At 42.5% G+C, this 24,780-nt stretch overlaps 1 protein-coding gene across 1 annotated transcript in view; it reads left to right on the plus strand.

The window, feature by feature from the left end:
• CDH4 (cadherin 4) overlaps positions 1 to 24,780 on the plus strand; it is a 426,603-nt gene that overhangs the window by 233,411 nt on the left and 168,412 nt on the right. Inside the window, exon 3 of the mRNA XM_017815353.1 lies at positions 23,419 to 23,642. Coding sequence (XP_017670842.1) covers positions 23,419 to 23,642 — 224 coding nt within the window. The remainder of the gene's footprint in view (positions 1 to 23,418; positions 23,643 to 24,780) is intronic.

Here is a 24,780-nt window from a genome sequence, read left to right on the forward strand (position 1 = left end):
GAAAAAAACCATTTAAAATTAATTAGGAGATGCTGCAGCTTAAATGAATACAGCAGTAAAAGTAAAGGCAGGTACACTCAAACCTTCAGCAGACATTTACCATAATAAATGGAATCAGAGGAGGGAAAATTGGAGGTATTTCAGGAATAGAGGTGAATTTAAGTCAATTGAAGGAAACAAAGTTCCCTTCACAAAGAAGGTGAAACAACACCAAGTCCTTGAACTGACAGCAAAGACTGACTAACTCATCCGTGTCTCTAAGAAACGTAGACAATGGGTGAGAAAGAGTTGATGATATGAGTTGGGCTGGCCTGTTCACACTTTTAATCTTAACCATCTGTAGTAGGTAAACCCATGAACATTTTAAAGGCACGTTTTTAGATGAGTCAGTATAGCAGTAGCTCAAACCAGAAAGTACAAATCAAAACCAAACCAAACCAAAGTACAGAATGGTTTTTAAATGAGTTACACCCCAAAATTGTCAGGAGTGGGGGACTACTCAATTAAAAAATGCTTCCAGTGGCTGTTGTCGCTTCCCTCACTGAGCTGTCCTGGTTTCAAGTCAAATATGAATAGAGATAGGCCTTTGCTGGTATTAAAACATGTAACAGATAAGAAAGTAAGGACTGTGCATCTGTATATTTGCAGCTACAGGTTTCCATGGTAGGATTACGAGGTGAGCACAGGATATATTTCGTGTTTTAATCTTCTCTGGGTGTCAGGCTGTTCTGGGCACGGTGATTATGGTCTGGATCTTGCATTGTACCCCTGGGGTCTGCTACCAGTGTCTAACAAAATAACGATAAATCATGAAATAATAAATAAAACATAGCATTCACTGACCCTCTGCTCAGGTCTGTTTTGGAGCTCAGGTCTGTTTCTGTGGAGGAAATGTTGTTGAGAAAAGGTTTCCATAGCGGTTTGGAGGCTGAAAGCTGTCTGCTTTTTTCTCTGTGTGAATAATATAAGAGCATTTCATGAGTGGAAGAGCACTAGGAATGGCAGTGGCAGCAGTGCATACTCTGCTTGGCTTTAAGGCAACAGCATTCCAGCTCTCAGCACTCCATGGAATTAGCATTTACTCACTGCACATTATTTGCTTTCACTTAATATGAAATGAAACCCATTAATATGACAGTGTTTGAGTACACACCTCGGAGAGAGGAGCTCAATGGCACGTGGAGGATAAATTTCACACCAGTGCCTGCTGTGAGAGAGGTGGGAGTGGGCTTGGGGGAGCAGTGTGTTCCTGATCCTGGTAGCCGGCAAAGGTCTGTGTAGTGAGGGCTCCACTCTGAGCCCTCCTCACTGGGTTTCCTCTTTCTTACCTGGATCTCCAGTTTGGGGGCAGCTTTAGCTTGTGTAGTGCTGTTGAACATGCTCTTCATTCTGTCATGCAGATGACCCAACTCCTTTTGCAGCAATAATGGTAATTTCTCCCCTCACAGTGGGAGTGCTGTGAAAAAAAGCCAGTACAGGCTGTCAGACAGTCTTCCTAGGCACTTCCCATTTTTGGAGGCTGAGGAGTATAAGTTCTATGCCCTCAGCACCTTTAAGTGCTTCCAGGGGATGTTATACAGAATCAGGTGAAATCCAGTCCTGGATGCTGATGGTTTTTCCTGTTTTCCCTTTAAGGCACTCATCTATATAAGCTGTTCCTCACTGGATGCTGAGAGCATCCAGTCCCAAGTGCTGCAGTGCTGTGCCCTTCCTGCCAGAGAGCCCAGGCGTGCAGCACTGCATGTACAAGGACAAAGCACAGCCCACCACTAAACTTGGGTTGGACAGACCTGGGAATTGTGACCCTGTCATTGAGCTGTGTAAGACCCAGGGGTGCAATTCCTGCAGCCATTACTTGTGAGTGAGCTGTGAGGCTTGGTCATGCACCAACACTCGTCAGCGGTGCTGAAAACTGGATAAAATTGATGTTTTAGCTAAGTATGTTCCAACGTACTTCAAAATCTTAAGAATTAATCAGTGAATTGTCAGAGAGCTTCAGACTTATTATTTTTTAATAGCATTTTTTATTACTTGCTAATTATAAGGTGAAAAAGGTGCAAGACACAGCTCGTATTATAGTTCCTTAAGTAAATTGGAGCAGAAGGTCACAATAAATTGAAAAGTTATTAAGTACGTACTTTGCTGGAGACATAATGCTTATCATTATAAAACACAGGAATACAGACACTCTGGGTTTTTTAATGTCCACAGATGGCACAAGCTAATTATTCTCATTTGTACAGCACCTTACACCTCTGTAGGTTTTTTTCAGAATGTTGAAAAACAGATGATCACGTCTGTTTTTGTAGCTGTGTGAGAGTTTTTCATTAACAAGATCAGGCAGGACCATCTGTGTGTTCTAGTAAAAAGTTTACCACCAACAGTGAATTCAAAACTTTCAAACAATGGCTGAATGCGTAATTTGTCATGTGTAGATACAGTGTGTTGGCTAAGAGCCCATGCAGCTTAGGCACAGGTTCCTGAATGCATTTCTTAGCTGTCTGGAGAGGAAAAAATGCCAGTCACGTTCTGCATTGCATTATTGACCAAAGAAGGTGTTTAGGTTTGTGCCTTTTATGTCACTATAGGCACTCACCTGCTCCACCCACAGGCACCTCATTCAGTGTTGTCTCTGGAGTGACCCCAAAAATGCTGGCACTGGTGGAGCATCCTTCTCTCCCCTCTGTGCATGGAAATGTGGGAAGTAGCCAGGAAATCTAAGGGAGGGTGCAGAGGTAGTTTGACATCGCAGATTGTGTGATTTCTCCTCTCCCACAGAGCCCAGCAGAAGGACAGGCAGGTCCATGCCCACCCTGCTGAAAACACACTGCACAGTGTAACTTCAGCCTAAAGAAAAACCTGATTGATCACATTAATGTTCAGTACAGCTGATGATGGAATACAATAATATATGGAAGTTAATTGTCTGCTAATTGCGATTCCATGAGTGTTGTCCCTGTCCTTTCACACTTCCCATGCAATTTCCCCCTGCCCCAGCATTTTCACACTCCCTGGCTGCCTCTCTCATTTCTCTTGTCTTGGGTTCAGTGCAAAAAGGCAAAGTGCTTGCAGGCAGCCTCATAACTTCATGCAGGACCGTGTGCAATACAGATCCCAGCTGCTCTCCATCCTAAGCTAGGGCAGCTGCCCCAAAAATGTGGCAAACACCATAAAAAACAAGCCCTTTGTCCAGAGCTGTTGAAGGTCCGGAGTTGCAAAAGGGCTGGTTGCAGGGGGGGCACAGCCACAATGGGGAGATGGTGCTCAACACAGGAAGTTGTTTGGAAAGGACAAGAAATGGTGATAACGGATGGAGGCAGGGATGTTTGGGTATTTTAATTTTATTTTGTCACTTGCGATTTCTGTGTGTTGGACACAGCCTGGAGCACTGCTTGACAAATCCTCAGGAAATCAATGATTTCCAACCCTGATCACTATCAACTTTTCCTGTGTAATCTGTGGCTTGTGCGTCTCCCTTGTGAAGTTGTCAGTGTTCGCTCGGAGGTTGTGTGGCTCGTTAGCTATGGATGGATATCGCTCGTTAGAGGTAGAAATGCGTCTTGTCTTTCTAAGGGAAACATTAACAATTCCGCTCTGCAAATTAAGGGGTTCATTTAAGTCTCTTCCAGCATTCCCATGAAAAATTGTGGCTCCTAACACGTGTCCTCAGCCAGTCTTGTTTTCGCTCCAATCAGAGCGGATTTAATCTCGGAGTGAGGTTCTTAAATGAGGCATTGCATTTGTGTCTGACATAATTTAGGTATTTTGGAGTCTGCTCAGGTGGGATTTTCAAAAGTTCAGTGCATGGACTAATTTCAGGTTTAGTTTTACTGAGAAACTTAAAACCTACCCCAGGCTAAAGTGAGGAGCTGCCGACATCAACACAGCCAATGTGAGAACAAGCATCTGATGTTGCTTGCAGTGTTTTGCAGTTTGGCAACTGTCAACTGGGTTTTCTTGGATGAACCATTTAACTTTTACTCTTCTCAGGTTCCCAATTTTGCAGAGAAGGAATGGTGATGCTTTTGTATCACAGAGAAGCTTTTCTGAGTTGTAATTAATGACTGGCATGTTTGGGTATTCGGGGAGGAAATCTCCCTTGAATTATTGCTTTGTGAGATTATTGTTTTTAGAATGGCATGTGAAGAATTTCTTCACATATATTTCATCTTCTATTGGTATCCTTCATCTTCCTTGTTCTATGTCCAGAATGTAATTATAAAACATTCCCTTAGGAAATAAAAATTCTAAGTGGACTCTTTCAAGCCACACTTGAAATTTGGGAAGGAGGGGGTGGGCTGCACTTGTTACTTCTTTTGTTACTTTATTTGTGCCGCAGTGGTATTGAGCAGCTGCAGTTGTAGACACCATAAAAATAGGAGCTGTGCAAAACAAACACCAAAATGTTGATCCTTGTCAGTGAGGGTTTGCCATCTTGGGGTAAGACAGGGCAAAACTGATGACTTGAGATGAGCTTGGGGGGGAGTCCTCAGAAAGAAAGGCAACAGTAATCTTTTCCAAGCTAAATGATTCTGTGATTCTAACTCCTGCATGAGCAGCAACGCCCAGCACACCAGCTCTATCTGCTCTGGCAGAAGAGATGTTTTAGGAGGGAAATGTGGAGGTACCCTTGCTGCTGGCCCACCAGGAGCTCTTCCAGAGCAATGGAGCAGCAAGCAAAAAAGAGCAAAGCTACTTGGCTGAGAACAAAAGGGGCAATTGCCAAGGCTCTGGTGACATGGGAGTGGGGAGAAGTGTTGGAGGGGTCAGACCCTGAAGGCTGCTGGGTGCAGTGGAGAAAGGGGACCCAGGGATGTACAAAGAAACAAAGCAGTGACCACACTGGTGGGAGGAACAACCAGAAGGTGGGATCCTTACCAGGGGCTTGAACCTGGGCTTGAGCAGCTCAAGATAGCACTTATGAAGGTGAAGGGAAGAAAGGAGGGGTGAAGGTTGAACTCAGATGAGTGTAGAATTTATTTTTCTGATGATAGTCTTATTTTTGTTGTAAATATAGCAGGTTGTAATCCATTTTGCTACTCAAACACCTAACCCCCAAACAGTGATGGAATAATTCATTACTTGGCTGGCACATGATTTTGTTTTAAAAAATACAGCCTTTAAAAATAATAACCGAAACATTTAGATGCATTAATCTCTAGGCATGGAGGATACAGAAGTTCATTTTCAGATTCTGCCGTATTTTGGGGGAAAAAAAGTTAAACCTTCAGGATATAATAATGCCTTCTGCAATTTGGTATTTTTAGATCCACGTACAAAAGGTGCTTTGTTGCACATTTTGTCTTGCCCTGTGTCTGCATTTTTAATGATAGGTGTGCTTCCAGCTAGCACTCAGCTTCCTGCTTTCTCATTAAAAGAAGCACTAAAGACAGACCAAGGGTTACGGTGAGAAGATGAGTCGCAGGAAGAAAAGAAATTGAGAGAAACCCATCCCAGTTTGACACTTGCTCTCTCTGTTACAACCTGAAAGGTGGTATTAGCTAAAGCATCATTCCTGTAGTTACCCAAAGGCATAATTGAGAATTATTTTGCGGGCTGTGTTCTTTTGTATTTTAAATTAATTAAATAAAAGCTATTTATCCGTGCATTTACGCTCGCTGGACAAAGGACCTCTGGTTACTTTTAACCAAGGTTCCCAGCCTTAATAATTGTGCTGTGAGTTGATCAATAGCCTGGTAATGAGCGAGCTCTCTGCCTCCACGAGAGCCGAGAATATTACTGTGGGTGTGATCGCTTTAACTCAGTATTGTGGGATGATAAACTACCTTTTAATAGAACATTAACATTAATCTAAACAAGATTAGTGGAGCAAAGCATTGTACGAATAAGCTCGCTCAATTAAAACAGATGGTCTTCCATGCTGAATCCCATTATGTTAATGGAGCCTCCCTTGCATGCCCACACACTCGGGCGTGAGCTCTCCCGTTCCAGTCGCAAGGAGTGTGGCACATACAAATGTGCTCAGCTTTGTGCCACAGCACTCCAGTTTTATCATCTCCTGCTCTAGTGAGAGCTCTTCAGAATTTCATATTTATCAAATTATTTCTGAATGATTAACACGAGATCTTTACATTTTCGTCTAATTACACGTCTGCCATTAATCTTCGCTATTTCTTTTGCCCCGAGCGTTTTAGAGAAGGTGGAGAGTGATAGGATTCAGCAATTAGGATCGGCTGTAAGCATGATTAAGGCTGTCTAAAACCAGGGGAGAAGAAAAAAAATCTAAGACTGCAGCAACACTAATGTGTAGTGTTAGCCAAAATTAATGATCAAACATTGCATCTTAGCATCTTAATATTGTCTCAAGTAAAATGGCTTTACATTTGGAAGTAACACATACTCACAATCTAATCACTGTTTTTTCCCCCAGACAAGCTTCTACTGTTCATTACTAGAAGAAAAAGAGTTTTCTTGCATCAGTAATTATTTTTTTTTCAGGGCAGAAACACAGCAAAATGGTCACATGTATTAGGAGACCTTAAGAGTTTCAGATTTTTTTTCAATTCCTTGCTTTAAAGAAACCTCTTAAGGAGTAATTCATCTCTAATGCAATCCTTTCAACCCAAATCAGCTAAATTAAAAGGTGACATAAACAGACATGATTTGACCTTGTCTACACACACCCTGCCTTACCTGCTAAGACAGAAGATAATATTTTAATAATCTAGCTAGCTAGAGCTAAGCAGAGTAAATCACTAAATACTGTTTAGCTTAAGTTGTAAGGCTTGGAGCTGGCAGGAAGTAACAGTAGAGTGTGTCTGCTCTGTGTTTCAGGTGTGAATTAGTTTTTGTGGAAATCCTGTCTGGAGAGCCAGTCTGCCTGAAACATGTCAATCTGGATTTGGAAAACACCCCTGTAGGGTGAACAGAAGCTGTTAATTGCTGATGGTCACTGGAAACTGGGTGATGGATACGTACACCACTGCTCAGTCCACTGTGATGTGAATGTAAACGAAATTTAATGTGAAATAATGTATGATTGAGTCATTAACTGTGGTCTAAAACCAGCTAATATGCCCATGGGAGTGTTGGCTTTTCATTTCTGGGGTTTCCATGGCTGGCTCTTCCAGAAGCAAAGTCTCCAGTTCGTAACTCGGAAAGACCAATTTTCCAGTAAAGATAAATGAACAGTAAATCACAGGAGAAAGGAGGAGGTGTTTCAGATGGGAAAGTCTGTTCCAGAGGATAAGCTTTCTACCCTTAAAGCTCACAGAGTTTGCATGATAACGGGTAGCTCATGAAGAAATACCCATTCGGTTCCCGGTAACAGGGGCTTGGTAGAAGTCATCAATCATTGTCAGAAAGCAGCAGTGCCACACGAGCACGAGGTGTGGGAATTGAGCTGCAGAGAGATCGCTCACTGATTTCTCTTGCACCAACTGAGCATAACTGAATGGGATATTGGTCCTTTGCTGCTTAAGCAGCCAGAAATAACAGGGTAGAGAGGGAACGTATAATATCACCCTCCAGAGGGGCGTTGTGTAGTGCAGATACCTGAGGGGGAGGGCTGCCTAAGCATAGGACAGTGGTTTTAAACAAGGCAGCCTGTATTTTTCATTCTGAAACTGCTAGTTGGGTGGATCTTCCCTAAATGTCTGCATTCCTCCCCACTGCCTTTTCGTTTTAGAGCTTCAGTCCCTCTGGTGCTGGAGGAAATAAGTGGTTATCAAGCCAAGCGTGCTGCAGGTCGACGCTGTGCAGGTGTCCTGGCCACGTGCACACAGAGGGGAGTGTGTCGTCATTGCACTGTTGCACATCCCAGACTCCATCCATGTGCAGTGGTGGAGGCTCCTGGGGCAGCTCCATCACCTCATCCTCACCACATGAGATCAAGGTCCACAGTGTTTTGGGAGGTGCATTCACAGGGGAGAGTCCTGTAGAGAAGAAGGACTTGCCTGTGGCAGTCAGGTTCAACAAAAAGATTTGCTTGGTTTTGTTTGATTTTTTTATAAACATTCAGGAAAGCGTGAAGGTTAAGCATATGGAACTGGTGGTGTGGCTGGTTGGGGTTCAGTGGAGCTCAGTGTCTGCCCCCTCCTCTGTGTAATGACCTGGTTGTGAGATGGGTACACCACCCCAACAGTAGGCACCAGTCAGACAAGGGCGATGGCAAATGGCTAATTGAAAAATGTTCAGCATAATTAATTTATGCATATAAGTGCAGGGACTGATCACCGGATGATGCCTATGCTTGAGCACAAAAATAATCAAGGCCACCTATTTCAGCAGTGGTATCTTTAAAAGCCCAGGCCCCTGGTGTTTCATACAGACACAATATAGTTGTTGTTGTATCAGTGAGCCTGGATCAGAAGGGCTCCTCGAGGTTTGGATGATTTTTAGGAGGTAATTCAGATGACAGAGTGTGAGCTCTTGCTGGTATTTACATGCAAGAGAAATAAAGTAATATTCTGTTCTGACAACTGCATTTCAAACAGTGATATGTTCTTAGTACAAGACTATTTATCAGAAACTTCTGGACATCAGGGTAATCAAAGGAACAACTGGGTGAGCAACAGAAAGTCTCATCAGGCTAAGTGAGGGCAGTGGCTGGCAAAGTTTTAGTGGCATTCTATTTTTACAGAGTAGAAATGTTGTATATTGGAGCTGCAGAGGATTCCTCCTGGGTAGCTCTTCTTTTCTTTGCTGGCTTTTCTTGTTACTTTTTCTGTTTGCCCAATAGTCTGGGTGAGCTATTCATGCTTTTTGTTTTAAAGGTCAGAAATGTCATTAAAACTATATGAATTACAGACTGGTGAGCTTCTTCAAAGTGAAGTTTCTTACTTCAACTTTTCCCAAGTTTTTTATTGAAAAAAGGTAGGACATGGTTAATTTTAAGCAGGCATTTTGGTAGGTTGGAAGTTTGGGGTTTGATTAATTCAGGTATAGCACCAGGTAATAGATGTGAATTTGCTGGTTGATGTACCACATATTATCACTGCCCATATGGAGCAAGAGGGAAATTTAGGAAAATTTCATATTTCCAAGACAATTTAAGGAAACCTCTGCCGATCTCCATCATATAATCTGTTATTAGGTCAATTCACTCATAATATTATAGACATTAAAGGCAAAAAGAGAAGAAAAATTTCCCTTGCAAGCTGAGTCAATAATATGAGCCATCCCTATAAATGAATATTTTAATGGGTTTATTGGAGTCTATCCATGCAAGTAAATTTTGTAGAACATCCTGATTCTTGTATAAAGGGAGTCTTTTTTTGTTCTTTGGATGGTTGCTGGTTGTTTTTTTTCTTTCTTATCACATAGTAGAAAAGTAATGTGATTACTGAACAACTTGAATTAATTGGAAAAAACTGAGATAAACAAGTGCCCATTCTTCCTCATCTTTGCATATGAGTTTAAATTGAGACCTGATCCAGGATGAATAATTAAATAGTAAAAATTAAAACTTGTGGTCATAGCTCTGCAGTATAAATGAATGCACACTTGTTCTGTGCAAAGATTTATTTTAGCAGTTAGAATAAACCTGAAGGTGTAATTTCATCACGTTACTAACGGAGTGTTTACATTGAGCTAGACATCCCTGACAGCGGTAGCTGACAGTCCTTACTGAGGCCTGCTCTTGAAAAAACTGCAAATGTGTGACTGGAAAGTGTTGAAGTGCTGCTACCCATGGTGGTAACGGGGCATAAGAGCCAGTGCAGTGTCCTGGGGGCAGTGCCAGCTGTGCCCTCCACATCTGTACGGAGAGGATGAGTCTCCAGCTCATGTGCCTTCATCCCTCCGTGGTCCCTGGTGCTGTATTGGGGTTGTTGTGTCGTTAGGATGTTGTTCATAGAATCACAGAATAGCGTGAGTTGAAATGGACCTTCAAGATCACCTTGTTCCACCCCCCTGCCATGGGAAGGGACACCTTCCACTATATCAGCTTGCCCAAAACCTCATCCAACTTAGCCTTGATATCCCTGTAGTTCATAAAAGAAGTGGGAATCAAGGTTTGGTAGGGCTTTCTTTGCTACCATTCATCACGCTTGTTTAACCTTTAAAAGATATCAGCCAGTCGATGTTTCTTTTTCAACCCATCAATCAATAAATGAAAAATAAAATTTCAGCCTCATAACTGACTTTTATGTCTTTAAATGGCCTGACTTTTTGATTTCAGCTTAAAACTCTCACAGTTGAGCTGGTGTGAAAGGGGACCAAAAGGCACAATGATGGGCAGTTCTAAGAACACTTCCATGGAATATGGTATTTTTTAATCATGTTTCCCCTAGCAATTGCTTCAGAATGATAAGTAGTGGATGTCAGTGTAGATTTGGAGGAAGAGAAGGTATCTGTTTACATGCAAAACTTTTTAATTAAAAAATAGATACAGAGCCAAAATATTTCTTACATTCCTGTTGCTCTACCTGGAGGGTTTGTTGGTCTGCAGATGGCTCAGCACGCGAGTCACGCTGTGTGCTGCCACTGGGGGAGGGAAAACTCAGCTCTCAGCCCTTTTTGCTTTCCAGATTTCAGCAGTTTAGACATCTGGGGCAATTTCTGTTTTCCATCATATTCCCAAAACTTCTGTGCCATGAGTAGGACAGGATTCTGCCTCAGTGCTTGGACCTGAGCTGCCCAGTCAGTGTGTTGGGCTTGTGGAGGTGACGTCTGCTGGTCCTCCTAGAGGGTGTTGTGAACAACCACTAAGCATTTTCCGAAGACTCATCATTTAATAGCAACATTAGGACATTTCAAGAAATAGTTTTCAGTTATTCTGTAAGATGGGGGAGAAAGGTTGCTTGGGTTTGTCACATCCCTTGTTTCTTACAGAATTGGTTTTGATGGATGATGCAGAGGCAGGGAGTTCTGAAGTTTGCAAGTGGTATTTATTTATTGCACTGCATGTTCTGTTGTGGTGGTATTCAGTCATACAAATTAAAAAGTCACTTTTAAATCAACTTATTCCCAGAAAGATCAAGAGTTTCATTAGAGGGAAAAAAAAAAAAGCTTAGACAAAAAAAATGTCTCAGGAGGAAGGCTTCCAATGATTGCATTCCTGATTGTATTCTCTTACCCAGGGGAGGAAGAGTGTTTTATTCTTTAGGTACAGTCTGGTTCTGTCTTGTCTGCTGAAGAAGAGAGGTGCTTTAAAATGAGGACATATGACCACTGGAAGTGGCTCAACACCCCCAAAAAAAAACCCTGGGAGCAGTCAGAGTGCTGCAGTAATGAGGGATTTTATCTGCCACCACACTTGTTAGGATGAGAGGCAGCAGTCAGTTCTGTACTCTGTTTTCTTTAGGGTTTTATTGTAATAGAAAGCAACTTCTTTAGTCTCATAATAAATCAGGTACAGACTTGCTTGCTAATCAGTGGTTTCAGTGGTGTTTTTACTTCATCTAAAAATTCAGTATAGGGATTTCCTTAATAAAGACCATATGCATATTTTTAAGTATATTTTTGTACTATTTTTAGAACGAGCTTTCATTTGTAGTTAATAGTGTAGAAAAATATCTAGATGGATAAAACAAATAGAAATATAATAGTTACAAGATCTACTCGTAATTAAAACCCAAGGGGAGTGAAGACATGCAATAAATCAGAGTTTATATGAACCAGATGTTGTCTATTTTAGGCAGTGGTGGAACTCCATGTGGCTCTCAGAGGTGAGGCTGAGACTTTGTGGACAATAAAATATGCTTTTCTAACAGCACCTGCTTGGTGCCAGAACTTGCATACCTCTGTCATTTGCTGCTCTTCAGCCTAAAGGTGGGCTCAGTTTAGCCATCCTAGTTTAGCCCTCTGCAGTTGGATAGTTTATGAAGCTTGAGAGTTTTAAAAAGCTTTAAAATGGAGGAAGAAAGAATTTATAAAAGAGAATCATGCAGGTAGTGGGATGCTGCTGGTGAAGAATGGCACTCTGTGTCAAAGAAGCGTGCGTTGTTGTAAGCCTTTTGCAAAACCAATTATGTTTTAAAAGCAAAGTGGAGAAAAAGAATCTGATATATCCAGGCTGATGCTATCTGGGCTCAGGAGCAATTTGATCATAACCCTCTTTATATCCCTCTCTTCCGCTGCTGAAGTTCCCTACCTTAAAATGAATTTGTTCTGAGACTACTCACTGGGGGAATCTAAACTGGTCTTTGCTATCAGTGACACGTGGTGTAATGACATTTTACTGCTTGTCTTATCCAGCACGTCTGAGGAATCCTACTGCTAATTGTTGTATTATTAGCTGCCCACGCAGCCCTGGGGGAAGAAGTGGCGCTGGTGGGGCTGAAATGCTGTGGAATGGGCTTGTGCTGGGTGAATGAGAGACACATCCCTCCCACAGCAGCTCCCCACTCGTTGTCCCCTTCCAAAACATGTGGGGAAACACAGGCAAGGTGGGCTCTGCCCGTCCGCCGGCTCTGCGCGCGAGATGCTGCCCATAGGTGGTAAAATGCAAATTTTATTGCAGCAAGACAATATTTTCCTTTTGGATTCTGGGTTTTGTGTGCTTTTGGAAAGCATTTGGCAGCCACAGCAAGTATGTTTACAAAAAGAGCAGAACTGGTAAAGTTCAGGTTCGTGTTTGGATTCAGCCCCAGCAAACTGAAGCTGAAGCTGTGCCAGACGTTTGAAGCTGCCAGACGACAGTTCATCTCAAACAGAAAGCTGAAGAGGGGGAAAGAAATTTGTCAAATGTATTCCATGTGGAATTTCAGGCAATTTAATTTGATTCACTACACTCTGAAATGTCTTGGACTTCCCTATTGTTTCTTTACTTTAACACTAAATTTGATACCTTCTGGGATCTTCAGTGCTTTGTGCTGCATTTGTCACGTTCTCTAATTTACTGGCTTCAGTCTCTCTCGGTTTTAATTGAAGGGACTGAGCCCTGCAAAAGTGCGTCATGAAATTTAAGGTTGGTAGTCGAATCCTGAAGTCGTTCTTCAGGCGAGGGGAGGGATGCCTTTCTCTTGGATACCACTGTAGAAGGAAGGGTCAGAGGGGGTGAATGTGAAAGAGGAAAGGGAAAGTTCCATTAAATCTCATCCCCGTGACTCCAGCAGCAGCAGCAGCTGAGCTCCATGGCTGCAGGAATGCACGAGGTCTGTTCCAGGGTGGCTGCAGGGGCCAGGAGGTTCATTTGGGTTCAGTGATGACCTCCACCAGATCGCGTGGATCTGTGTTTTATTGTGATTTTGCTTTTCCAGTTAATTTCCTGCTCTGTGGGTGAATTTCCTGTGGAGTCAGTGGACACTGGAGCCCAGCCCCAGGGCAGGATGCTCTGGCTCTCTGCAGCTGTGCAGCCCTGCCATCTCTCAACTTGTCCAGTGTTTGTTACCCACTCAAGTGCAGTTTGGGCATCGAGGCCACTTTTTCTCATCCTGCTCCCTCTGACCAAGTGCCAGAAGCAGAATGTGGAGCCTCACTCTGTAAATAAAACGCTCTGAATTTTTCCAAATGTCAAAGCACTTGAGACCACCAGGTACCAAGCAGTGTTTTATTCTACATATTATTTATTTCTCTTGAAACCTGCAGACTTGTGTAGATTACAGATGAAGGTAAAGGACTGCAGCTGCTTTTTGAGCAGGCAGAAGAGCAGAGGTCCACAGCAGCTGCAAGTTAAATATAGCTATCCTGCCTTGATTTTTCCAGTTAACAAAGTCTTCCATTTCTAATATTCTTGCCTGAAACATCTGTTCATTTCCTGCATTGTGATCTGACTCCCTGGACCAGCGTATCTCCACACCTAAGCTGGGCTGAGGGAGATGAGAACACCCAAACCCAAGGCTGTCGGTGTTTACACACAAGTCAAATCCACAAGGAGTTCAGTGTCTTTACTGGTGTGTCTGATATTTTTTTTTCCCCCTGACATGTGCAGCCTCTGTTTCGAGGTGTTGAGAGTTTGTTTGTTTGAAGAGTGTGAGGAGAGAGAAGCCTGAGGCTGTCTGACACGGCTGTGGTTGGAGCATCTCTTTCAACTTCTTTTCCTAGGCTGCAAATGGGCTCTGTTCACTTTTTTTTTCCCCCTCACTAAAATTCTTCCTGCAGCTCCCCATGTCTTTCAAATACATTTCTGGAAAGCTGAAAAGAGATCTGTGACTGAGAGGAAACCCCACAGGGCTGCCAGATTTCTGTCTGTGGAGCGGGTGGGAGCTGGCGGGGGTGGTTGTGCAGGAGCTCTGTGTCCTTCCCACCACTGCTCCCAGTGTCAGGATGTTCCTGGTACCAGCAGGGCTGGGCTCTCTGCTCTGCCTGGGAGTGCTCCATGCGTCACATGGAGTTTCCCTCCAATACAGCCTCAGCCTCCCAACAGCTTCTTCCAGGGATGAAGGTACGATGGGTGGGCAGCTTTCAGAACTTAGAGATTGCCCTACCATTACCCAGGCTCCTCCCTTTATAATTATTACCCCAAGCTACCATACAACCTGCAGTTTTTCCCTCAAGAAATGCGTAGTGGTGTTTGGAATCTTTTCCCACGTAGGTAGTTTGACAAACATGGGAGTGCTGTGGAAATCATTAGTGCTAAGAGTAAAACCTCCAAATAAAGCGCCTTGGGATTTATGTACTCTGTGCTGGTAATAATAATTAGAACATATCCTGCTGCAGGTAACTCCCACAACTTGCACTTTGCTCTGAAGCTGAGAAACTCATTGATTAATCCATGGGGTCAATCGGTCCATCTTGTTTGGAGAGTTAATCATAGAAAGCCCATGCACCAGGACCGAGAGTGAAACGGGTTTATTTACTGCTGCTTAATCAGAGAACCCAAACTCTCCTGTAGAGTGGTGAGAGGTTTGTTTCTACTTAGCCTTTAATTGTAAAATGATCTCATTAGTGCCGTAGTGAATCTCAGTACTATCCTGCAGACACATGGAATTTAAAGAAGAGCAAAAAAACAAAAATGTTTGCCCATAAAAACTCAGTATCTGCCAAAACGTGTGGTGCAGTTGGTATTTGCAGAATTACACAAGCCAAGCTGTCTTTATTCACCTCGGAATCTGAAGCTGCAACATCAGCTGCACATCCCAGTGACTTTCAGTCTACATTGCTGTTGAAAACAGAAGAGGACTGTCACACTGAAACTACTAGGACAGGTTTTTGTCCAAAAGTAAAAATGTCTACTGGGAACAACATGCAGTTACTATGGCATTTACCAAAGAAAAGGGTAACCCTCAGAGTTAGCCCAGCCCAGAGTGCCTCTTTGCAGAGGACTTCAGACCATATAAGTGCCTCTGTCATCAGTGCCTGGCTCATGTGTTAGTTAACCATTCCTGAAATGTCTCAGTAGGGTTGAGGAAGAGTAAGTGGATCTCAAATGGGCAATGAAATCCAGAATAAAACAGTCCTTGCCAAAGGAGGTGCTGGAAACCTGGAGGTGAGGTTGCACACCCACAGTAAAGCCCTGAGCATGAAAACGTGGAAAGCAGTAAAAAATGTCTTTAACATGAGCACCAACAGATGCAGGATCATGTTCCTGTGCTAAAGAAAATGCTTGAATGTGAGTGCACATCCTGCAAATCCAATTGAAACTCGCTGCCCTTTGAAATCTGGGTAGTATCTCTCTGCCTTTGTGGTAGGAAGCTTCTGGCTTGGATGTAGAAAATCGGGGATAAAAAGACTCCTCTTAACCCAATGCTAAATACCAGGAAGAGAATAGAAGGGAATATTCCCTTTACTAATACTTGTTTCTAATCAGATAAAAATAAGTGACAGTGTAGGAAGAATCCTTCTACTGACTGCCAGAACATGTCGATTTATCAAATTTTTCTACCGTTGCTCTTTTTTTTGAGCTCGCCTCAGAGCTGACAGTGTATGTTTTACAGTGCAGCAAGGTAGATTGATTGATCCTAAATAGAAAAGCCTTTGGGGTCTCGAGCTGATGTTTTAGCTTCAGAAAAAAACTGAGTAAAGCATGTTAATGTAGAGAAAGGAGCCTGGTTTAATTGGACCAACTCCTGGCTTCCTGAAAATTAATGGCTGGCTGGCTGTTGCCAGAGTGATTCATCTTTTCTATCATGTTCTACAGTCCTTCTCTCCAGGGGTCTGTACTCCCCTCCAATTCCAAACCAAAAGTGAAATATACTTCTTCATTTTTTCTTCCTTAAAAACATGTATTTTAGTTGAATTGGCTTCCAGTAAATGAAAAATAGCGCAGGTGGGGATATAAAGGAGGCAGTCAGTGTCTGGGAATTGGGTTTTGTTTACTGTAGGGCTCGTTTGGTTTTGTTTGCATGGAATTTAGATCTTTTTTTAATATGCTCTCAACTCCTCATTGCTACTGGCTGACTGTACAGGTGAGAGAATGACTTTTGAAAGGATCCCTGTTTCAGTCCACTGAAACGTATTGTTCCTTTTCATCTGGCCATGGAAACAGAAACTCTGTGTAAGCAAGAGCTGATAAAAGGGAATATAAAGCTGGAAAAGGTGTCAAAAGCATTTAGGTGGCTCCAGAAATGAAAAGATGACTTTTCCATGTAGCTCCATCAAGCCAACAGAAATACTTTTTTTAAAATAAATGACTTGTGCATGAACAAGGTTTGCCATTTTCCCCATAAAACCTACAGTCCTGGCTTTGTGGAGGCAAAACAGCTGCAGATGAACACGAGGCAGTCAGGAGTTCACCAGTGTGAGCCTAAAACCTACATGGATAATTTGGTCGTGGAGGGGGTTGAACTTCGGAATTTAAAGAGGGGAAATTCAGAATGTACTTTTAAAGGCAAAATACTTCTATGTGCCTTTTGAAATCTGTTTTAGTTTCTGCTGGAGATTGATTGCTGCTCGTTTGGCAGTTCTGAGGCGTCACAAGTTGACTTGCACATGGAGGGATTTCTAACAAGCATGTAATGGGTTGGGAATGTCGTGGATGTTGTATTACTGCAGATTCCAAAGAGGGGGATTCACTGTAACTGAAGATTACAAGAAGATAAATAAAGAAAGATTTTGTTTAACATAATTACATATGGTAAATTGTTATGGTAATTTACTATTATTCCAGCAAGGCAAATATTAGCAGTCGTAGCTTAGAGATCATAAATAATGCACTGGAAAATTGGATGTAATGTTTCACATTGACCTGACATATGAGGAATAGGTAAAATTGCAGCAGATTCCTGTGCCATTAATTGCAAGAAAATAACATTAAGAACATGCTAAATCATGGTAACTGTTTTCAGGAGATGATAGGCTGTGGGGCAGTTCATTAATTCTTCGAACTCATTAATTATTTTTGTTTTTTACTCCAAGAACACTTGATGAATACTCAATGCTTTGTGAAGCCGAGGGTGTGAGCATGCACATTTTTATATACATTCACATACCAACCAACACACATCCATTTATTTCTAACAGGTTTTTGTATCAAAGCATTTTTTTAAACTGTATACTCTTAAACTCCATCACTAGGGATGTGTTTATTAGTCTCTGAAGCAGCTGTTTGAATTGCTGGTTTTACCTTCTACCAGTAGAGTTTGGTTCTCTCCCATGGTGCTATAAATATTAAATAAAGACACTAAGAGTTTATTAGTGTGATATCTTTTATGGGGACGTGGTTGAAAATGTAACCTATAAAGTTGGTAATGGGAGGATGAAAATTACACATTGTCTCCATCAGGTTTTACAGCCATCCTTTTTTCCTATTTATGTGTTGTTTTTCTTGTACGGAAGGAGAAGGGCTCTGAGCATTTTATTAACTGCAGGAAGCAAATCTGGCTGTGTATTGTGTGCTAGTATGGGATTTACTGTAAGCAGGAGTGGGATAGAAACAGGACTCTGGACTTACGTAGCATTGTTTGTAAGTGTGATGGCTCAAGTCAGTTTTAATTTCCACAAAACACTGAAACAGCAATGTCTCTGAATTCTTTCAGAGGGGTCAAAATGCCTATGGTACCTGGACAGATCCATCCTTTTAATACAAGAGAAACAAAATAGGACAGGGTAGGACAAGAGAGAATGGCCTCAAGTTGCATCAGGGGAGGTTTAGGCTGGATATTAGGAAAAATTTCTTCACTGAAAGGATTGTCAAGCATTGGAATAGGCTGCCCAGGGAAGTGATGGAATCACCATCCCTGGAAGTGTTAAAATAACATGTAGATGTGGTACTTGGGGACATGGTTTAGTGGTGGGCCCAGTGTTAGATTAATTGTTAGACTCAATGATCTTAGAGGTCTTTTCCAACCTTTAATGATTCCATGATTCTATGAAAATCTTCTTGCCTCCCTTTCAGCGTTTCCCTTTTAAGACAAGATATTTTAGTCACAGAATTCCACCATGGATTTGTGTTTGTTCATAGGACTCCATTTCACACAACAATTGCAATAATAAGTTGTGTGACATTCCTTAATTTTTTTTTTGTCCGGAACTGATTTGGAAATATACAGCAGTTTGTAGGGATAAGGATCTCCCTCTCTTTGCTTTTTGAAGTGCCTGTGAAGGTTCTTTTTCCCCATTTATAAGTTTTGTCCCTTGTATGTGGGTGATGGAGGCAGTGTCAGCTGGCAGTTTGAATTTCAGGGCTCAAATCCCAGCTTTGCTCGAGGTTTCCAGTGTGACCACAGGGAATTCACTCAACTACAGTTGGTTCCCACTGCTATAAAGCAGTTTTCTCACAGAATCACAGAGGGATTGCGTGAACATAAAGAAAGATGCCTCGAAAATGTGGCTGTGTAAAATTTTATGCTACGTACTTACTTTGTCAAATAAATGCAGCTTTCCAACAAGGCACAGCGAGCTCTGCTTCCCATTAGCACTTAATGGAGAAATCACTTTGTTGAGGCTGTGATGTGCTCACAGGGTGCATTTTTGTGGTTAACTGAATGGTTTCATGCCTGTTCTTAGACAACAGGTTCCTATCCACTAAGGACATGTTTGGGTCTTTTTAATTCCTGGTGTGGTGACGTGCAGGGGAATGCTGGCCAGGGCTGAACCCCCTGCAGAGGCCGGAGGAGATGGATGAGTGCAGGCATTTGGGAGCATTGGGCCGGGAGTGCCAGGGCAGGAACACGAGTGATTTGCTCATGATCACACAAAAGGGACATTTCCGTACACGCCGAGGACTCTGCAGGTTACCCAGACATCTGAAATTTCCAAAGGTCACAGCTAAGCCATCCTCACCTTAATGGTGTTCACAGGAGGGGTGGATTTGGCAGCTTAGGTTTATCACGGTGCACCGGGTGTAGGGGAGCTGGTCAAGAGACACAGCTTGAAAAGCAGATGGATCCTGCTGGAAATAGCGGTGTGTATTTGGTGCTTTAAAGTTCATCAGGAGAGAAACATCTTTGCAGTGATAATCCTCCAAATGAAGGGACCTGTGTCCTGAACTGTGGGATGATGCCCTGCCAGGGGGTACATCCTAATAAATGAGTATTATCCCTCCTGCTCTTCCAGCCCTGTGCAGCTTGCCAGAGGGGGCACTTTTTAATGGACTAGGAGAAGTTAAAGGAGAATCTAGAAGGATAAGGCTAAAAGTGAGTTCTTTGGTTTGTACCATTTATAGTCCCATTAAATTCAATATATTTCTCAGACATTTGGGGGGCAAGGAAGTTCAGTGTATTCGTACATCTTTCAAGATCCTCACTTGATCATTTGACTCTGTCCAGCCAGCTTAACAAGCTAAATAATAAAAGGGAACAATGCAAAACTTGTTGAATTTTTTTTCACCCTGGGTCTTTTTTGAAGAAAAATACCATTTTTTTGTCTCAGATGCCCCGCAGTTTGCTGCAGACTCCTGCAGCTTTCCTGCCCATCACTCAGTACCTGTTTCAACGTATCAAATTGTTGTACTTCCTCCTTTCATAGAGAAGCAATTAAAAATGATGAGGGTAAAGGGTTAAACCTAAAAGCCTGCTAATGAGGGTGCCTTCTTGGTTTTTCTTTCATCAGGCATTAGATGCTGCTTTCAGCATAAGCTTTCGATAAGCATCACTGAACATTTTATCCAGCGTGTTTTTAAAAAGTTGGGGTTTTTTACCATCCTGTAAAAATGATAGATGTGTGACTCTGCTGTTTATCCGAAATCCTAATTACTGATGCTGCAGCTTTTAAATGTTAAATTCATGCAGTGTTCTTTAGGCTTCAGACTGGTCAAAGAAAGATTGATTTGTGTCCACAGAGAGTTCTAAGTCTAATAAACACAGCCAGTGTTTGTTTGTTTATTTATTACATTATTTGAAAGTCAAGAGTTGCATCAACTGCGAATTACGTAGACTTAGAGATTTCTAAAGGAGAAAAGGAAAAAAAAAAGAAAAGCAGAAGTTGTCTGCTGCTGAATGAAACTTTAATTTCAGTCTCCATGAGAGCAAAGAGTAGAGGTAAGAGGTGGAATTTGAAAACAGGGATAAGGTCTTCTTTCCTTGAACTATGTTATTTATTATAGAACAATAGCTTGATTCTTTTTTTCCCATATACCCATACACATATATTTGGGAAAAGTATTTTATATATAAATTTGCATAGATAAGGTATTTATTTATAAGATACTTATAGTGTATTATGTGGATCTCTGTGTGTGCATATGTGTATATGTATATATATATATATGTATGTATAAAACAGTGCATCTCACTAGTCATGTAAAATCCCAAGGAATAGTTTTCACAGAGCAGCAAGGAGTTTAGAATTTCTAATCACAGAATCATTTAGGTTATAAAACATCTCTAAGATTGTTGAGTCCAACTTCAGCCAGCACTGCCAACCCAGCACTAAGCCATGTCCTTGCAGTCCTGTGATGGAAGTGTGAGCAGCTCAGCTATCCTGTGTTTTCTCTGCTGTGCATAAAGAGTACCTGGAGCAATAGCAGCAGCTCTGCTTGACAGCAGCTAAGCAGGTCATCCCTGGGTGTTTGGAATCCCCTGCAGAGCTGCCCAGGTGAGCTGTGGCCCCATTGCTGCCCGTGCAGAGTGACTCAACACTATGGAATCCTCATGTCCTTGAAGCCTTTCTGTGCTTGCAGTTCCTAAAGGCTCTTAGGAGAGGTGCAGGCTGTGCTAATTCATTGCTGAGCGTTCACCCACCTGTGCTACCTGAGAGGAGCAATGCAGAGCAGAGACAGTGCGTGTTAAAAAAAAAAAATGAAATTAGACAATTTCTCTCAGGATTTTCTCCGTCTCTAGTCAAGTTTGTTTTAAACTAATGGAAGTAATTAGCAAGTCACAGAGGGACTTTGTCTACGAGGTAGCCATTTTTAGATAATGGAGCATAAAAGTCGACACAGTGACATATGACACCAGAGCAGCATATTGGAGCCACGCGCTGTGTCTTAAGCAGATGTTTAAGTACTTTGAATACTGAAATCACCACATACACGTATAGGAAGATTGTTGTGTTTTTTTTTTGTCTCAGACTACTGGTACACTGTAGGGCTTTCTTTTAATCTCAGTAAAATCAAAGTAAGCTCTGAGATGTTTTTAATGTGCAGTCATTATCACTCCTTTCTCTCTTCTTCAGATGTCTTTCCACATATGATACGTGGGTACTTCGGGAGGTAGGGATGGGAGTTGTGTTCTGCATGGCCATTGCACAGCAGAGGGGTGCAGCAATGCACCAGCTCATGTGCCAGGTTTCTAACAGCGCTGCTGGCATGGAGCTGAAAATAAATAACATTTTAGAAGTGAAGCACTTGATGTGTTTGCACATATTTATTGTAGCTGTGAATGCAGGGAAGATTTGCAGAAATTCCTGAGAGATGAAGGCCATCTCCCAGCAGGGTGGTCCCAGGAGGAAGGGGGATCTCCCCTCACAGGTCTCTGAGGCCATCCCAATTCTTATAGGTGCCAATAAACCTTGTGTGTTTAACCTCATCCAGTGCTTTCAGATTTTTTATATACTGGATAACTTCATCCACCTTATATTTTACGAATCAATGTATGACACTTGCAGTTTGTGCCCAGCAGTTGCTGCAGCATTAGGTAACACTTCCCACCACACACATAAAAATGTACAAATGGGATCCAAATAAACACACAGCATAGAAAGCCTTTGTAAGATGTACAGTCATGACATGATCACACCCTGGTTAGTGAGGGGTGCAGTTTGGTGAAGGAGGAGAAGGATTTTCTCTTCTTCCACTACAATTTGCTCCTCGTTTCTCTGCATTTGGGTGGCGCTGGGGGGCTTTGGCAGCAGGGTGGTTTGAGCCGTTTCCTGACTGTTTTTTTCTTTCATCTATGCCATCCTTTGGATTTTTATTTAAATCCAGATTAGTCCTTGATTCAGCTCAAAGCAGCACTGCAGAGGAGTCAGTTGTGGCATGGGGGGAAAGGGATGGTTGGGGTACAACTGTCTCAGGAGCTCTTCTCACCTGGGCCACCACTGCATCCCTTCTCCCACCTCAGCCAGTCTAGGTAGGATCTGTCTGGCCCAGCTCTTTTTCTGCAGGAATTAAGTGTCTGCTGAAGCCCCATCAGACCTGGCCAGCAGGTTTTTCCTTGTCTCAGGGCAGGCTGAAGCATGTCTGCTGAGCACTCAGCAGCCACAGCGTGAGAACCATCTAACAATCCAAGCTGGAACTCTGTACATCCATTCTCACTCACTTGAGATGTTTTTACGGGTACAATATGTTTGCCTTCACCACATGTGTGTTCCACCCTGTGGATTACTCAAATGGCAGAAAGTGTTTTGTTTCCTGTGTTATTAGCTGCAGGTTCAGTTTTGATCAGATTTGTCAATTTTGTCATATAATAGAGTTTTTGTTTTTCTGTCCTAATGTATGTGACATGTTTCATAATGGCAATAAAAATAGTTTTCAAACTAGTCTGTGAATGACTTTGTCCAAAAAAAGAGGAAAATAAAAATATCAGCGACTGGGGAGCTTTGATCTGACAGAGTAGGCTTTTAAATGGCACATTATGGTTTTTGAAGCACAGTTTTACAGTTCCCCTTCACAGTAACTGTAACATGTGAAGGGTCAGCCAGGGTGGGAACGCAGCTCAGGGTAGGAGTCCAGTTCCAGCAGCAGATGGGTGCTCCAGAATGGTTTAACTTTTTTTCTGTGTTTAAATTTTTTGTTGTTTTTATATTTCTGATAATGGAATTGTTATGGGCTTTTGAATTTCAGTTAAGAATGTGCAAATAGGCTATATGGTGAGTAGGTTATTGAAGGGTTAGGGAAATGGAGAACATTTCCTGCAAAAAAATACCCACAATGTGGGTAATAGACTCCAGTTGAATTTAAAAGATAATGGCGACAAGGGAGAAATCCACTTGTAGAAATGGGGAACAGCTGTGTTTGAGATCTAATGAAACTGTATCAAATACTTTAAAAATGGCTTACAGCTCCTTCCCTGGGGAACACAGATAAAGCACAAGAGCACTCCTGAAAGGTCGAAGAAACAGTTAAATCATTTCCTTGATGGTTATTAGAGATATAGAAGACATCAGTGAAAATTAAATGTCTGAAACTTGTATTTGATTGCTTTCCTTATCACGCCAATCTCACACATTTCTTCCATCTCTTACTCTCTGTTCTAGTAAAATTTAATAACTGTGCTGGTAACAAGGGAGTTCGCTATGAAACCAACAGCCTGGACTTCAAGGTGAGGGCGGACGGGACCCTGTTCGCTGCCCACCACGTGCAAATGCCCTCCAAGCAGCTGATCCTGGTGGTGACAGCGTGGGATCCCCAGACCCTGGGCAGATGGGAGGCCATGGTCCGCTTTCTGGTGGCAGAGAAGTCCCAACACAATGGACACAAGGTAAGAGGTTTTTTGGAGCTCTTTTTCTTTTTTTGTTCTTCCTTTGCCCCAAAGTTTCGTGTGGCTTCAGAGTGTTTGTGTTGCCTGGTCTGTGCTTCATAAGGAAGCGTCCAGGTAGGAGATACCACAAGCAGTATGCAATGATCCTTGAACCTCTCTGACAGAAATGATTTAAGGTCGCCAGTGAGGGAAGTGTTTTTTAAGTTCATACTTTTGTATTTTTAAGTGACTGCTTGGCTCTGTTGTACACTGCAGGTTATGTACATCATGTTTGCAACTCACTGCTAACAATCTCTCTTGACTTCAAGTAAAACCTGCAAATGAAGGGTACAGAGGCAAAGTCAACCATCTCCTTGATGGTTTTAAGTTCAGATTTCTTTTGTGACAGCCCAGACCTGGAGTCACGCACTGGCTGCTCTGCCATGCTGCCAAGACATCTTCCTGGTTTTCACAATTATTCCTTTCTCTTGTGAGCCATCTGCATAGCCCTGCAGCTTCCAGAGGGGAGATTTGGGCTTGTTCCTTCCAATGCAAGGACAGGGAGCATTGCTGCTGCCTGATAAGGAACACATGCTCACACGTGGTGCAGGCAGCGAAGCACAACGTGGCACTGCAGTGCCAAATGTCCCCTCTGCTCAGTGCCAGCACCTTCCCTTCCCCAGCCCTGACAGTGAAAAGCCAGTGCCATTCAGTATGTCAGACAGAAGGTTACAGATGGTTTCTTTCTGCTTTAGTTTCATGCACTCAGCTGAAAAGCAGGAGGGGTCTGTCCCTGCCCAGCAGTGAGAGCAGCATTCCCTCAGTTAAATGCAGTGGTGGGCTGCACAGAACCATTGGAATTGGGGGGCTGCTCCATGAAAACACATTTCTTCTGATCTGCCCTTGAGTAGCTGTCTCTTTCCTACCTCTTCCATCTCATTTTTGGCAGCAGCAGTTCACCTTTTCATTTTCAGTGTTAGTGTGGGCTGAAGATCCTCTACTACACTGAGTAAATGCAGTTATCTTGTCTGGTGCCAACTCCAGCAATGTAATGCTGGGCTGGTTGGGTGGTTACATTTAGGCAGGATTTGGCAGGGAAGTGTTTAAAGAGCCTGATTTATTGCTGGATCTTGAAGGCCTGCAGAGCAAGGATGAAGGT

The sequence above is a fragment of the Lepidothrix coronata genome, unplaced genomic scaffold (genome assembly GCF_001604755.1).
Source record: "Lepidothrix coronata isolate B3197 unplaced genomic scaffold, Lepidothrix_coronata-1.0 Scaffold49, whole genome shotgun sequence".
Taxonomy (NCBI): domain Eukaryota; kingdom Metazoa; phylum Chordata; class Aves; order Passeriformes; family Pipridae; genus Lepidothrix; species Lepidothrix coronata.